Consider the following 17,417-nt stretch of genomic DNA (forward strand, 5'->3'; position numbering starts at 1 on the left):
GACTTCAGAATACAGGAGGCAAGCTCAATACAAGCCCTGGGAGAACACGTCCCAGCAAAGTAAGAGGCCAGCAAGGCAGCAGGGCAACACCAAGGCAGCAGTACTTTACAGCTTGTCAGTCCAGGTGAGTCCTTTTTGCAGTCAGGCAGTTCCTCTTGACAGGTTGTAGGTTCAGGTCCAGAAGTGTCTGCTTTGGTGGGGTCAGGTACCCAGTTTATATACCCAAAATGCCTTTGAAGTGAGGGAGACTTCAAAGAGTGATTTTGAAGTGCATAAGGTCCCCTTTCAGTACAGGTCTGTCTGCCAGGATGACAGTAGGGGGTTTGGCAGTCCATTGTGTGAGGGCAGGCCACTATCCTTCAGACTATAAGTATCAGGCCCCTCCACCCTTCCAGCCCAGGAAGACCCATTCAGTATGCAGATGAGTGCAGTTGTAACTGAGAATCCTGTTATTGTGGTTGTCTGGGTGAAATGCAGGAGGAAGCTGTCAACCAGCCTAGCCCAGACATTGATTGGAGACAGGCTGTAAGGCACAGGTGGATTTGAGTTCAGAGAAATGCTCACTTTCTAAAAGTGGCATTTCCAAAATAGTAATATGATATCCAACCTCACCAATAAGTACGATGTTCAATTACCATTCTGGCCATACTAAACATGACCGTTTACCCCTTTCTGATCAGAGTCTACCACTCAAACAGTATGTGAGGGCAGACCTAATGCTAGCCTATGAAAGGTGCAGGCCTCACAGTATTGGAAAACGAATTTAGGAGTTTTCCACTACCAGGACATATAAAACACACCTGTATATGTCCTGTCTTTTACCTACATAATACCCTGCACTACGGGTTACCCAGGACCTACCTTAGGGGTGACTTATATGTAGCAAAAGGGAAGTTTAAGGCTTGGCAGCTACTTTCAAATACCAAGTCAATGTGGCAGTGAAAAAGCACACACATACCTTGTAATGGCAGGCCTGAGACATGGTTAAGGGGCTACTTATGTGGGTGGTGCAATCATTGCTGCAGGCCCACTAGTAGCATTTAATTTACAGGCCCTGGGCACATGAAGTGAACTTTATTAGGGGCTTACAAGTAAATCAAATATGCCAATTGGGAATGAACCAATGTTACCATGTTTAATGGAGACAGCACATGCACTTTAGCACTGGTTATCAGTGGTAAAGTGCACAGAGTCCTAAAGCCAACAAAAAATGAGGTCAGAAAAAGTAGAGGAGGAAGGCAAAAGGTTTGGGGGGTGACCCTACAGATAGACCATCTCCAACAAGCACCAATTGAAAAATAATTAAAGCCTCTGCATAATCAATGATGTTCCAGCAGATACTCATGCAAAAAAGTTCCAGGTAGGTATCACACAAGCAAGGGGCAGGTGAAATAAACACATCAAAATACAGCATGCAAGCAGATAGGATTTGAAAACTGATGTGGAACTGTCACGTGTATTACAGTACAATAACATGTATCTTCTTTCTTTTCAGCAACGAGAAATCTATGATTTTTCAAGAACAATATGTTCTATGAACTAAAATAGCATTCTATATTTACTGAATAGATCATAGAGATGATACATTTATGACAACAATTTGTGCAGTTTGTCATGGCACTTCGACTTGAAAAGTTAAAGTCCAGATTAGTGAAAATTGCTCCCTATTCGACCATCTTCTGCTTTGGAGTAAATTAATAATATCCTTTAAGAGCTACTAATTAGTGCTTCAATTTGTTGGGAAGAAGGCACACAGAAAACTATGTGATTTACTCTGGATGATTAAAATTCTAGACATATCAGTTATCAACTTTCAAAACATTTAATTATACTAATGCTGCTCTAATCAAAATATACACTACGTGGTGAAAGTATGTATTCTGCTGTTGGTTTGCATATCTATAGCATTTTCACTTCCAGAAATAACAGGCCAAACTCACAAAGTTGTCTGTGCACATAAATCCATTTAGATGCGCAAATTGCATTATTTCTTATACTATTTTCACATTTGAACTTCATAAAATATGCCTGTAAACAAGTAGGTGATCTAACCCTAGTGTAACCTTGCCCAGAAGCACAGGATCCTGGTACAAGGTCAAAGTTACTCACATCGTTGTCCTAATTTAATTCCTCTCCTAGGCGAGACTGCTGGTTTAGGGATGACAGCACTTTTGTTTGTAGGCGACTAAGTCACTCCTACAACAAGTTGCAGCTGTCAGCCCAACCCACCCATCTCACAAACAGTACCTCACCAAATACCCAAACAGTAAAAGGTGATTTCTGGCACCCTTTATGCATGGAATCTAGAAAGCAACACCATAGGGGAGTTGTGATGGAACAGAGATTACCCTTTTTCTCATGTTAGTAATACGTCTTGGTCACACACAGGCAATAAAGGAGATTCAGGAAACTTTTCAATGGGCTTATTAAAAAGACTGCAATCTGCCGTAAAATTACTAATAAAATAAGCAGAAATGTGAAGATGAGAGTCGTGATTACAAAGACCCCCCCATCGTACAATAAGCACGAAATGTAAAACCCCAAGAATGGAGAACCAAATCTCTGACCTAATGAGAGCTGAGTGTGGTAAACCTAATCTGCCATTACGATGTCCATGAAATGTACTCCCAACCCTCGTTACCTTGGAATGAGGTCTATACATCAGACTTCGAGGGGACATGAAGCCTGGGTCTGCATCAACACGATGTGTAGCATAGATAGCGTCAATGGCATCTGGTAGGAATCCCTCTGACAACCTTGTCTGTGTGAGGTGTATTTATACAAACCATGCAGGACTTCTGACACATGTAGGTTCCAAAACAATAGATAAGGAGGCATATTTATGGTGGCAATTATGTAAACAATCCCCAACAAGTGTATATTATGTTCCTACCACCCATAAGTGAGAAGGGGACATGATGTGCCTACCTACGTACATCGCTTGATTATGACTCCTTCACAGAGTGGCATTGATACCGCAAAATCAAAACATTTCTCTAACTACAAACCTAGCAGCCCTTTTAAAAGAAATAATCAAATAAATGCGATAAAACAGAGCAAGCCAAGCAGGTTAAACATCACTAGGTGACGGGGTCACAGGCCTCCGAGTCAAAAGACTAAACTAACCTCCTGCTTCCAAATTAAACTAACAGGATCCACTACAATGTAATATTATGCCTGCCATTTGGATCAGGAATAGATTTCCTTTTTCAGTATAATTTAGGGCGATTGAATTAATACATTGACAATTGGCAATTGAGCATTTCACGTTTAGACCATGTGGTTGAATTCATGATAAGCATGAGTAATGGTGCAAACATTATTCTCCGCAAAATCAAAGCTTTGGAAACTTCACAAACTTTGCCATGTTTGCAAAGTTTCATTTATAAGAAAGAAATCAATATGACGCATTAGCAAATTTAATAGGTCTGGTGTTTCTTTGCCATTGCTTCTTTTATTTGCCATTGCTTTTGTAAACCATCACTGTTGAGGGCTCTCTGAAATTTTTACAAACCTGCTCCTGCAGATCTGTCTACCTGCGAAGCTCTGCCAAAGCATCTAGACCAGTCAAAGCTCTACACTGGCTATTCATGTAGTATATATTCCACCCTGGACTACTCGGTCTAAGAAAACATCTCCTTCAGCCGATGTAATGGGGAGAGACCTGATAAAACGTATTTTATATTTTAAGCACGCAGAGCAGCAACAAATTAACTTCATCTCTATTTCTGAATGAGTCAACTATCTTGTCTATATACACACTTTCCTGTGAGTCATTTAATACAATTTTTATGTGTGACTAGGGTTCTATCGAAATACTACTCTGAATCTTGGCTGTTTATTGGTTTCATCTAACAACTTCATCACCAGCCCAGGTGCTATCGAGGACTAACAAGCTGACAAGTGCAATCTAGGCCATTTGATTGCATCAAAGACGGCCTTTATCTGACCCCGGAGAGAAAGAATCAGTGACTACATTGACTCTTGGAACTTCTGGGAACTGGATGAACCAAGGAGGTCTTCTTCTGTGAGGTCAATCTGGTGCTTTCCTACTTAGTACTTCCCCAAGCCAGGCAACATCACAAACATTTACTAACTTTTTTTGCAGTACTATATTTTCCCCATTTGTTATTGTCTGGTCCATTGAATTCACACCCCCTAGAATGATACCCCGCTCCATAGTTATTGTTTAATATCTACCTGTGCACAGCACCCCGGCGAAGACCCAGCATTGAGCGTATTTGACTGGTCCAGAGTCAGCCCACTGGCGGAGGATGGGAGTGCTGGAGTTCCACTTTGTGGGCACAACCCCATCTGCATAGCTACCGCTCCATCTTCCCACCAGTACACCATTGTCCTGGTCATTAACGTTGATCTGTGAAGAAAGAGGTAACATGCTTTTCGGATAAGAGCACCATGTGTCATTTCATTGACATACCTTAAAATACGTTGGCCAGCATATGAAGGGTTGTACATTGTAATATCAACTTCATTAATAGACATATACCAAAATATTGACTCCAGAGTATTGAAAATCACTATATTATCGTAGTACTAATGTGTTCTTCAGTATGGATTTACTATGCAGTACCTCAAAATCTAAGTATCTTGAATGTATATAATTATCATTAAAGTATGTTGATTTAAAAATAGTAAATCTATATTTAACTAAATGCACCTACCTAGATAATATAGAGGTATTCTATATTCTGAAGTGAATAGCTTTGTATGTCGATGTGAAAAACTCAATATTCTGGTAGTCAACTGACGATAAATTGCTCTAGCCAAGCATGGCTCCAGCCTGGTTTGAGCTGAATGCCTGTCTCTGGCCAGGCACCTGTTCCAAGGGACTGACAAACTGGTAACTGAGCCAGTCTAAGCATCAAAGACACTGTCTCTCATACTTTGTAAAGCTAAGGCAGCTGTAATTATAATTCACAGCTGCACGCAGAAGCAGTATATGGTAAAATTGGAGTTGGTGGCACATACAGTGAAGCCTTGTTATAACACCAGTTCTATCATGAAAACAATTGGGCCTTTGTGTTAGTGTCACAACTGGTACAAAAAGAACATACGCTTCTTTTTATCACTTACCTCTAGTACCACATGTTAGAAATGGGGTTTTTGGTTGGCAGTCAGGTTACCCCCTGTCCAAGCAAAAGCCCTCACTCTAGTCAGGGTAAGTCACACACAATCCAAGATTATCCTGTGCCCACCCTCTGGTAGCTTGGCACGAGCAGTCAGGCTTAACTTAGAAGGCAATGTGTAAAGTATTTGTGCAATAAATCATACAATACCACCATATAGCACCACAAAAATACACCACACAGTGTTTAGAAAAATATAGAATATTTATCAGGATAATTGTAGGTCAAAAAGAATAAAGTTGCAATGGAAAATTGTAGAAATATCACAGGAAAGTGATATAAAGTGTCTTAAGTCTTTAGAATATAAACAAAGTCTCTTTCAAGCACAAGTACCTGGTTGGGAGTGGAAAAATCTCCTCAGAGGGCCACAAGAGAAGAGGTGCGTGGAAAAAGGGTGTGTGCGTCGATTTCTCCTCAGCACACACGGACTTGCGTCGTTATTTTCCACGCGGAGAAGTCGGGCGTCGTTTTCCGGCGCGGGGACAGTCTCTTTCTGTGGATCGCGGGCATTACCAGATGTCCCGGGTCTGTGCGTGGATTTTCCTGCTTGTTCTCCGGCTGCGCGTCGATCTGCGGGGCTGCGCGTCGAATTTACGATCTCAAGGGCAGGCGTTGCGTAGATTTCTCCTCTAGACTTCGATCTGCGGGGCTGCGCGTTGAAATTACGATCTCTCGGCAGGCGTCGCGTCGATTTCACCTCTAGAGGTCGGGCGGCGTTGTCCTTGCGAGGCCGTGCGTCGGATCTTCGATCGTCCCAAGAGCGTTGCGTCGATCAGCGTCGGTGTGCGGCATTTTTCTCGCCGCGAAACAAGCTGTGCGTCGAAATTTTCGGCGCACGGAGCGTCCAGGTAAAAGAGAGAAGTCTTTTTGGTCCTGAGACTTCAGGGAACAGGAGGCAAGCTCTATCCAAGCCCTTGGAGAGCACTTTCACAGCCAGACAAGAGTTCAGCAAGGCAGCAGGGCAACAGCAAGGCAGCTGTCCTTTGTAGAAAGCAGACAGGTGAGTCCTTTGAGCAGCCAGGCAGTTCTTCTTGGCAGGATGTAGTTTCTGGTTCAGGTTTCTTCTCCAGCAAGTGTCTGATGAGGTAGGGCAGAGGCCCTGTTTTATACCCAAATGTGCCTTTGAAGTGGGGGAGACTTCAAAGAGTGGCTAAGAAGTGCACCAGGTCCCCTTTCAGTTCAATCCTGTCTGCCAGGGTCCCAGTAGGGGGTGTGGCAGTCCTTTGTGTGAGAGCAGGCCCTCCACCCTCCCAGCCCAGGAAGACCCATTCAAAATGCAGATGTATGCAAGTGAGGCTGAGTACCCTGTGTTTGGGGTGTGTCTGAGTGAATGCACAAGGAGCTGTCAACCAAGCCCAGCCAGACGTGGATTGTAAGGCACAGAAGGATTTAAGTGCAAAGAAATGCTCACTTTCTAAAAGTGGCATTTCTAGAATAGTAATATTAAATCCGACTTCACCAGTCAGTAGGACTTTGTATTACCATTCTGGCCATACTAAATATGACCTTCCTGCTCCTTTCAGATCAGCAGCTGCCACTTCAACAGTGTATGAGGGCAGCCCCAATGTTAGCCTATGAAGGGAGCAGGCCTCACAGTAGTGTGAAAACGAATTTAGGAGTTTTACACTACCAGGACATATAACTAGACAGGTACATGTCCTGCCTTTTACCTACACAGCACCCTGCCCTAGGGGTTACCTAGGGCACACATTAAGGGTGACTTATATGTAGAAAAAGGGGAGTTCTAGGCTTGGCAAGTACTTTTAAATGCCAAGTCGAGGTGGCAGTGAAACTGCACACACAGGCCTTGCAATGGCAGGCCTGAGACAAGGAAAAGGGGCTACTTAAGTGGGTGGCACAACCAGTGCTGCAGGCCCACTAGTAGCCTTTAATTTACCAGCCCTATGCACATAAAGTGCACCTTACTAGGGACTTATAAGTAAATTAATAGTCCAATCAGGTATGATTCAAGGTTACCATGTTTTAAGGGAGAGAGCATATGCACTTTAGCACTGGTTAGCAGTGGTAAAGTGCGCAGAGTCTATAAACCAGCAAAAACAGTGTCCAAAAAGTGGAGGGAGGCAGGCAAAAAGTTAGGGGTGACTACCCTAAGGCTGTCAGGTCTAACATGTGTCCCCCCCAGCTGAAAGTGGGGAGAGCTACCCGACCTCCTGGGAGCTCTCATCGCTAAGGCGGAAGTACCTGGAGAGACCATCAGCATTGGCGTGGTCAACCCCTGGGCGATGTTCCACCGTAAAGTCCATCCCCTGTAGGGAAATGGACCACCTCAAGAGTTTTGGATTCTCACCCCTCATCTGCATGAGCCATCTGAGGGGCCTGTGGTCTGTCTGAACCCGGAAGTGAGTCCCAAACAGGTAGGGTCTCAGCTTCTTCAGTGCCCAGACCACAGCGAAAGCTTCTCTCTCAATAGCACTCCACCTCTGTTCCCGTGGTAATAGCCTTCTGCTAATAAAGACTACCGGTTGATCTCTGCCCTCCTCATTTAGCTGTGCTAGGACTGCCCCTATGCCATGCTCTGAAGCGTCTGTCTGCACGATAAATTCCTGGGAGTAGTCAGGGGCCATGAGTACGGGGGCCGTGCACATGGCTTCCTTCAGGGCGTCAAAGGCTTTCTGACAAGCCTCTGTCCAATTCACCAACCTAGGTTGTTTCTTGGAAGTGAGTTCTGTCAAGGGTGTTACAATGGAACCATAGCCCTTGACAAATCGGCGGTAGTATCCTGTGAGGCCTAGAAAGGCTCTCACCTCAGTCTGCGTTCGGGTGGTTGCCAGGCCTTGATAGTTTCAATCTTGGCCTGGAGTGGCTGCACCTTGACCCACTAGGTGTCCCAAGTACACCACGGAACCCTGCCCAATCTGGCACTTACTGGCCTTGATGGTCAGGCCTGCCTGTTGCAGGGCCTGAAGCACCTCCTTGAGGTGAAGCAGGTGTTCCTCCCAGCTGGAACTGTAGACAGCTATGTCATCCAGGTAGGCTGCACAGAAGGCATCCTTGCCAGCTAGGACCCCGTTAACCAACCGTTGGAAGGTAGCGGGGGCATTTTTCAACCCAAACGGCATCACCCGGAACTGGTAATGGCCATCCGGGGTTGAAAATGCGGATCTTTCCTTGGCCCCCTCAGTTAGGGCGATCTGCCAGTACCCTGAAGTAAGATCAAATGTACTCAGGAACTTGGCAGTGCCTAGCCTGTCCACGAGCTCGTCAGCTCGGGGGATGGGGTGAGCATCAGTCCGTGTGACTGAGTTGAGACCCCGGTAGTCCACACAGAACCGGAGTACTGGCTTCGCACCTGGGGCAGTAGCCTTAGGGACCAATACCACTGGGCTGGCCCAGGGACTACTGGATTTCTCAATAACCCCTAGAGTCAACATCTTGGAGACCTCCTCCTTGATGCTGGCCTTCACCTTATCCGACAACCTGTAAATGTTGTTTTTCACAGGGAGACTGTCACCAGTGTCAATATCATGAACACAGAGGTGGGTCAGTCCAGGAGTAAGGGAGAACAGGGGGGAGAACTGCTCCAACAGCTCATAGCAGTCTCCTTTCTGATTTAGAATCAGGGAGTCAGACAGAATGACCCCGCTTACTGACCCATCACCTTCTTGGGCAGAGAGGAGGTCGGGGAGAGGTTCACTCTCCTCTTCCGTTCCTTCATCTGTGGCCAGAAGCATGTTGATCTCTGACCTCTCAAAATGAGCTTTCAGTCGGTTCACATGGAGCACCCTTAGGGGATTCCTAGGGGTTTTGAGGTCCACTAGGTAAGTGGCCTCCCCTTTCCGCTCCTTTATTTCAAATGGGCCAGACCAGCGGTCCTGGAGAGCTCTGGGCTCTACTGGCTCCATTACCCGCACTTTGTCTCCAGGTTGAAACTCTACCAGGGTGGCCTTCTGGTCATACCATTGTTTCATCACCTCTTGACTGGCCTCAAGGTTATCTTGGGCTTCTTTCCAGAAGCGGGTCATCTGGTTGCGGAGGGACAACATGTAGCTGACCACATCCTGAGGGGGTGTCTTTGGAGCTTTCTCCAATCCCTCCTGGACAATGCTTAAGGGTCCCCTGACAGGGTACCCGTAGAGAAGTTCAAAGGGACTGAACCCTACCCCTCTCTGGGGGACCTCTCTGTAAGCAAAGAGAAGGCATGGTAAGAGGACGTCCCACTTACGCCTCATGGCCTCAGGGAGGCCACCAATCATGCCTTTCAGGTTCTTGTTGAATCTCTCCACAAGACCATTCGACTGGGGGTGATAGGGTGTGGTGAACTTGTAAGTTACACCACACACATCCCACAGAGACTTCATGTATGCAGACATGAAGTTAGTGCCTCTGTCAGACACTATTTCCTTGGGGAATCCCACACGGGTAAATATTCCCATCAGGGTTCTGGCCACCACCTGTGCAGTTACTGTCCTCAGAGGGATTGCCTCTGGGTAACGGGTGGCATGGTCCACCAAAACCAGGATGAGCCTGTTGCCTAAGGCAGTTTTGGGGTCCAAGGGACCAACAATGTCGATGCCCACCCTTTCAAAGGGGGTGCCAACGACAGGAAGTGGAATCAGGGGGGTTTTAACCCTTTTTCCTGCTTTACCACTGGCCTGGCAGGTAGGACAGGATCTGCAGAACTTGTCTGAGTGTGTCCTCCTTTTGGGCCAATAAAAGTGGGTGACAAGCCTGTTAAAGGTCTTGCCCTGCCCCAAATGTCCTGCCAGGGGAATGTCGTGAGCCAGGCCCAGTAGGAAGGTTCGGTAACATTGGGGGACCACCTGCATACGTGCTGCCCCAAAGCCCGGAACCTTAGGCTCACTGTAGAGGAGATCATTCTCCCAATATAGGTGGTGATCGCCAGAGGCGTCGCCTGCTGCCTGGTTTGAGGCTTGTTTCCTCAAACCTTCTAGAGTGGGACATTCTTTCTGCGCCTTGCAGAATTCCTCCCTGGTGGGTCCACCCTCAACTTGCCAGCCAGCAAGCTCAGGTAAGTCACCTAGGGCGGCAATGTCTTCCCCAGTTGGCTCGGGAGCCTCCTCCTCAGGAGCCCCGTCAGCCACTGTGGGAACTGCTGGGGCCGGTTTCCCGCACTCCTGGTCCCTCCTCCTGGCAGCTCTCTGGGCCATCGTTCCAGGCTCCAGATGCCCTTGACTTCCCTCTCGGTCAGCCATGGACCGTGTGGTCATGCAGACCCACTCAGGTAACCCTAACATCTCCAGGTGAGACCTGAGCTCCACTTCTTTCCAAGCAGTGTGCTCAAGGTCATTGCCTAACAGACAATCTACAGGCATGGCAGGACTCACAGCTACTTTCAGAGTACCAGAGACCCCCCCCCCACTCAAAGGGAACCAGAGCCACCGGTAGGTGACTCTCGCGATTGTCAGCGACTCTGACCTGGTGGAATGTATTAGGTACTATCTGCTCTGTTGACACCAGCTGACTCTTGATAGTAGTCATACTGGCTCCTGTGTCACGCAGAGCCTCCACCTTCTGCCCATCAATGGTGACCCACTGCCGGTACTTAGAAGTATTTCTGGGCATGTGGGCCTTGGGCGCCATTTCTCCTTCTCCCAGGGACACTAGGGAAATCTCTACCTGCTCCCCAAAGCTAGTTGGGTCCATCTCCCCCCGAGTGCTACACTAGTCTACCCAGGTGCCTGTCCAGTAGTGGACGGTGCCCTCTTGGGGCACTGTGGATCGCCTTTGTAGTGACCATACTGGTAACACTCCATGCATTTGGGGCTAGATTTCCCTGACTTGTCAAATGTCCCTGGCTTTTTCCCAAATTTGGAAAAGGAAGGGTTGCCACCCCCTCCCTGGGAATTCTTTTGGGGGCCTTTAGAGAGTTCCTTATCTGTAAGTTTATCTCCCCCCTCTTTCTTCTGTTGGGAACCCTGACCACCTTTGTGGGAGTCCCCCCCAGGTACCTTTTTGGACACTCTGGTGCTAACCCAGAGGTCCGCCTCCTCAGCAAGCTTCCTGGGATCAGTCAGCTTACTATTCACTAGCTGCTGGCGCAAATCTGTATAAGTAACATTAAGCATATGCTCTCTCAGAATCAAGTCATATAAACCCTTATAATCTGCTACTTTGTTGCCCCGCACCCATCCATTCAGTGCCTTACTAGAGAAATCAAAGAAATCTACCCATGTTTGTGTGGTTTGTTTGGTGCTGTCCCTGAACCTCTGACGGTATCCCTCAGGGGTCAGCCCAAACTTGGCAAGTAAAGTGGCTTTCTGAAGTGGGTATGTGTTTTGATCCGGTGGATCCAATGTGAGAAGTGTGTCCCTCCCCAATGGCGGCACATAACCCCACATAGCTACCCCCCATTGCCCTTCAGGAACCTCATGAGCCCTTAGTGCAACTTCATAAGCAGCTAACCATTTTCTATGTCATCTCCCACCACAAAACTGGGCACCACATTTTTGGGTATACGAACCTTCTTTTCTCCAGCAGGTCCTGTCTGTATGCTGCCACCATTATTGCTGGATTCAGACTGTCTTGCCTTGATCTCCAGCTCCTTGAGACTCAGTTCATGAGCCAACAATAGTTTCTTTTCAGCCAAAGCTCTTTCAGCTTCCACTTGTTTGGCTGCTCTTTCAGCTTCCGCTTGTTTGGCTGTTCTTTCAGCTTCAATCTGTTTGGCTGCTCTTTCAGCCTCAGCTTGTTTGGCTTCTCTCTCTGCCCTCCTTTCCTCCTGTTGAGCCTCAATTTTCAGTTTTGCCATTTGCAATTGGAACTCCCTTTCCTCTCTCCTTTCCTCTGCGGTCAGGCTTTGCATGGAGACACTGCTCCCTGGTCTGGAAGGGTGCACAATTACAGTGGTAACACCATCCACAGATAGTGAAAATCCTTCTGAGGGGCCATTTTCTGGCTCCTCTTCCTCATCATCCTCTAAATGGGCTTCTGCCCAGGCCCTCAGCGCCACTTGAAAGTCCTCCTTTCTGGAGGCCCCTTGGGTGGGTACCCTTAATGCCCTGCAGAATCCTCTTAGCTGTTTGACCGTGTATGTATCCAACTGGACTAGGTCAAAGTCCCCTGTCTGAGACCCAGTCAGAGACATGTTGAGTGAGGATTTAGTTTTAGAAAATTGTCAGGAAAAAACGGATTTTCAAAAAGAGATAAAAACCAAGTTGACCTTCAACTGTGGGTAGGTAGTGAAATACTTAGCTACTGTATGTCACTGCACAAATACAAGTCCTATCCTCACCGCTGATCACCAATGTTAGAAATGGGGTTTTTGGTTGGCAGTCAGGTTACCCCCTGTCCAAGCAAAAGCCCTCACTCTAGTCAGGGTAAGTCACACACAATCCAAGATTATCCTGTGCACACCCTCTGGTAGCTTGGCACGAGCAGTCAGGCTTAACTTAGAAGGCAATGTGTAAAGTATTTGTGCAATAAATCATACAATACCACCATATAGCACCACAAAAATACACCACACAGTGTTTAGAAAAATATAGAATATTTATCAGGATAATTGTAGGTCAAAAAGAATAAAGTTGCAATGGAAAATTGTAGAAATATCACAGGAAAGTGATATAAAGTGTCTTAAGTCTTTAGAATATAAACAAAGTCTCTTTCAAGCACAAGTACCTGGTTGGGAGTGGAAAAATCTCCTCAGAGGGCCACAAGAGAAGAGGTGCGTGGAAAAAGGGTGTGTGCGTCGATTTCTCCTCAGCACACACGGACTTGCGTCGTTATTTTCCACGCGGAGAAGTCGGGCGTCGTTTTCCGGCGCGGGGACAGTCTCTTTCTGTGGATCGCGGGGATTACCAGATGTCCCGGGTCTGTGCGTGGATTTTCCTGCTTGTTCTCCGGCTGCGCGTCGATCTGTGGGGCTGTGCGTCGAATTTACGATCTCACGGCAGGCGTCGTGTCGATTTCTCCTCTAGGCTTCGATCTGCGGGGCTGCGCGTTGAAATTACGATCTCACCGCAGGCGTTGCGTCGATTTCACCTCTAGAGGTCGGGCGGCGTTGTCCTTGCGAGGCCGTGCGTCGGATCTTCGATCGTCCCAAGAGCGTTGCGTCGATCAGCGTCGGTGTGCGGCGTTTTTCTCGCCGCGAAACAAGCTGTGCGTCTAAATTTTCGGCGCACGGAGCGTCCAGGTAAAAGAGAGAAGTCTTTTTGGTCCTGAGACTTCAGGGAACAGGAGGCAAGCTCTATCCAAGCCCTTGGAGAGCACTTTCACAGCCAGACAAGAGTTCAGCAAGGCAGCAGGGCAACAGCAAGGCACCAGTCCTTTGTAGAAAGCAGACAGGTGAGTCCTTTGAGCAGCCAGGCAGTTCTTCTTGGCAGGATGTAGTTTCTGGTTCAGGTTTCTTCTCCAGCAAGTGTCTGATGAGGTAGGGCAGAGGCCCTGTTTTATACCCAAATGTGCCTTTGAAGTGGGGGAGACTTCAAAGAGTGGCTAAGAAGTGCACCAGGTCCCCTTTCAGTTCAATCCTGTCTGCCAGGGTCCAGTAGGGGGTGTGGCAGTCCTTTGTGTGAGAGCAGGCCCTCCACCCTCCCAGCCCAGGAAGACCCATTCAAAATGCAGATGTATGCAAGTGAGGCTGAGTACCCTGTGTTTGGGGTGTGTCTGAGTGAATGCACAAGGAGCTGTCAACCAAGCCCAGCCAGACGTGGATTGTAAGGCACAGAAGGATTTAAGTGCAAAGAAATGCTCACTTTCTAAAAGTGGCATTTCTAGAATAGTAATATTAAATCCGACTTCACCAGTCAGTAGGACTTTGTATTACCATTCTGGCCATACTAAATATGACCTTCCTGCTCCTTTCAGATCAGCAGCTGCCACTTCAACAGTGTATGAGGGCAGCCCCAATGTTAGCCTATGAAGGGAGCAGGCCTCACAGTAGTGTGAAAACGAATTTAGGAGTTTTACACTACCAGGACATATAACTAGACAGGTACATGTCCTGCCTTTTACCTACACAGCACCCTGCCCTAGGGGTTACCTAGGGCACACATTAAGGGTGACTTATATGTAGAAAAAGGGGAGTTCTAGGCTTGGCAAGTACTTTTAAATGCCAAGTCGAGGTGGCAGTGAAACTGCACACACAGGCCTTGCAATGGCAGGCCTGAGACAAGGAAAAGGGGCTACTTAAGTGGGTGGCACAACCAGTGCTGCAGGCCCACTAGTAGCCTTTAATTTACCAGCCCTATGCACATAAAGTGCACCTTACTAGGGACTTATAAGTAAATTAATAGTCCAATCAGGTATGATTCAAGGTTACCATGTTTTAAGGGAGAGAGCATATGCACTTTAGCACTGGTTAGCAGTGGTAAAGTGCGCAGAGTCTATAAACCAGCAAAAACAGTGTCCAAAAAGTGGAGGGAGGCAGGCAAAAAGTTAGGGGTGACTACCCTAAGGCTGTCAGGTCTAACACCACATTATCACATATTGTGCTCTCTCGGATGTTTGCATGGACACTTACCACCAGGTCCTCCCTCATGCTGCTAACACTTGCATGCTTTATTCACTGTTCCCCTCAACTTTACATCAGGCTCAAAATACAAAGAGCACCTCGTGCAACTGTAATTTGTGAAAGGGTATTCTCTCTCCCAGTTTAAATGATGGGGTCTAATGGACTGTGGAAAGTAAGAAAGCCTATAGGTACAGTCCATAAGTTTATGCAGATCTTGAATATACATATACCTTGGATGCCAGGTTGAACAGATGTAATATGCAAATGCAGCCAAGAGTCAAACCCTTTCTTGTGCAATACCAGTCTTGATTCTCTAAATCCAGGTCCTTGTTAGAGTGACCCAGGGATTAAGTTGCGTGAAAAAATGGCAGAAAAAGGATTACAAGTGGCACAGAATCCCTGCATTTATAGGTCTCTCCTGACACATAGAATGGACTGTTTCTTACCAGATGTATGGTTCCCTTAAAGGGGGCTTAGAGGCTGCCCATTGCTTACAATTGGTTGGTTTCAATGTCAATCTTATTTGCTTGCTCTTTATTCATTAGGTTCCCTAGGATTCCCTCTTATTCGTGTATTTCACCTTCCTCTGGAGAATGGATGCATTACTTGTGCCCTTCAACTGCTCATTTTTTAGGCACTACTTTTTTTCTTTTTTGTTTAAGCACTCAATGGGAATGCATGTGCATTTTTAGCTGTCCTTTCATATACTTCTTCCTTCTCCATGTTCCTCCCTCAGTCCCATCCATTGTCTGTGCTTGTCTCAGCCCCAGTAACCCTCTGTTGTCTAAGTGCTGACCTCAGCCCCCTCTGCACACAATCTGTTGTCCGCGTGATTGGTTCGAGCCCTTCCCGGCAACCCTCTGTTGTCAATCTGCTTGACCCTAGCCCCTAAAAATCACCCGGTGTTGCCTATCTCTCCCACCGTCGGTCACCCCAACCCCCTTTTATGACCCTATGTTATCCATCTGTTTGCCAGAGACCCTCCCAACCGCTCTGCATTGTCCTTGTGCTTATCTCTAGTTCCTCCTGTCTACTGCACATTGTCTTTCTACTATCCCCAGCCTCTCCAGCCCACCCTCTATTGTCCATGTAGATGCCACACCCATCTCAATTGTCCATGTGCTTTCCCAGCCCCTCCCACTGACTCTCTGATGTCCATCTGCTTGCCCTAACATCTCCCTCACAACTTCTGTTGTCCTTGTGCTTCCCCCAGCTCATCCTGAATATCCTCTATTGCCTATCTGGTTGAACCCAGCCCATGTCGTCCAAAATCTGTTGCCTTAGGTTGTCCCCACCCCTCACCATTGTCTGTCTTCTTGCTCCCTGCTCCTCGCGACAAACCTCTGTTGTCCATGTGCTTGCCTCCAGCACCTCCTACCTGCCTAATCTTGTCAGTTTCCTTACCCCAATCCCTCCCACTAACCCTCAACTGTCCATCAGCTTTCCAGGTCTCCTTGCCACAGACCCTCCTCTGTCGATGTGGCTGTCCCCAGACCTTTCTGCTGACCCTCCATTGTCCTTGCAGTTGCTCCTTGCCTTTTGCACACCCTCCGTTGTCCATATACTTCTCCCAGCTCCTCCCACCATCTCTCCATTTTCCTGTTCAACCCTTGTTATGCTTCCCTTTACTCACTTTAACCCACTCACCCTTCCTCTGTATTGCTTCAGTAGAGCACATGGCTAAAAATAAAAAAGAAAGCGCTATGATGCACCTAGTGCTAAAACACATGAGCTACGGCCGCGTCACACCCTTGTTTTATTCGTTTTTGCCACTCTGCACAGCATTTGTACTGCTGTATGGCATGTGTACAAACATTTCCAAATCGCCCATCTCTCGTAGGTTAGACGTACTAGCTTTGCCAATGTTTCTGTTTATCACAAAACAAATACTTTAAGTTAATTCAGGGAAACGTTGGCCTCCAAAAAATGCCTACTATTGCCTTATTAAAAGCGAGAATCAGTGCAGAAAAAACAATGTCTACAGATTACTATCTGAACTCGTACGTTCCTAAAAAACAGGAACATGATGACACAAATACCCGCACTATGTATAATACCAAGTGTAGTATTACCACCGCAACATACAGGGCCACGTTTAATGAGGGCATTACACAATAGAACATTTTGTCAATTTAGTCATATCCAAAGCGTTGACAAACTATCAGCAACATAATCCATCAGGTACCATGACATTGTGAAGGTCAACCCTTAGTATAAAAATCTCTCAGGTTGCATAAGTCTTCTCAGCCTGTACTTTATGAATAAACTGCTAATGCCTTACCATTGCACTGAGCAGCCTTCCTATGTATTTTGGGTCGTTCCTCTTGGAAACATGTTCTGCCGCATTTTCTCTGTAATCTGGACTCTGATCGAGAATTTTGAAGCAGATTTCCAGAATACCTATTTCAAACTGCAAAAATATGGTAAAGTCTGTGAGAATTAGGTCATTCCTAGAGTGAAAAGGTTAATATCAATTTATTTACCAGCATTGTGTTGTTAGTATGTGTGATGCTGTAATGGTGTCTATCTCAACACGGATACTCTCCTCTTTAAAAGTCTACACTACCTCCCATTTGGCACACAAGTAGCTTCACAGCCCGATTACACTGCAACACAACGACAATGCAATCAAGTTCAAATATCCCCAAGCCATGTCTCACAATAGCTGCCTGTCTCTTCCCATTGCCTGAAACGAGATTCCAAGATGGATGCTATTTGCCCACGCTCAATTTGCACATGTGGTATTGGCCATGTGCAAATTACGGGTGCATTGCTATTTGCCCACAAGTTTAAAGCAGGTAAAACCTGGTGAGGATCTTGTTAGTAATCAATACGTG

At 46.7% G+C, this 17,417-nt stretch overlaps 1 protein-coding gene across 2 annotated transcripts in view; it reads right to left on the minus strand.

The window, feature by feature from the left end:
- Positions 1-17,417, minus strand: part of LOC138304020 (protein-glutamine gamma-glutamyltransferase E-like) — a 100,914-nt gene that overhangs the window by 43,825 nt on the left and 39,672 nt on the right. For both annotated transcript variants that reach the window (XM_069243670.1, XM_069243669.1), the window contains exons 5-6: positions 16,862-16,990; positions 4,201-4,375 (exon numbers count right to left, since the gene is read on the minus strand). In XM_069243670.1, coding sequence (XP_069099771.1) covers positions 4,201-4,375; positions 16,862-16,990 — 304 coding nt within the window. The remainder of the gene's footprint in view (positions 1-4,200; positions 4,376-16,861; positions 16,991-17,417) is intronic.

The sequence above is a fragment of the Pleurodeles waltl genome, chromosome 7, assembly GCF_031143425.1.
Source record: "Pleurodeles waltl isolate 20211129_DDA chromosome 7, aPleWal1.hap1.20221129, whole genome shotgun sequence".
NCBI lineage: Eukaryota > Metazoa > Chordata > Amphibia > Caudata > Salamandridae > Pleurodeles > Pleurodeles waltl.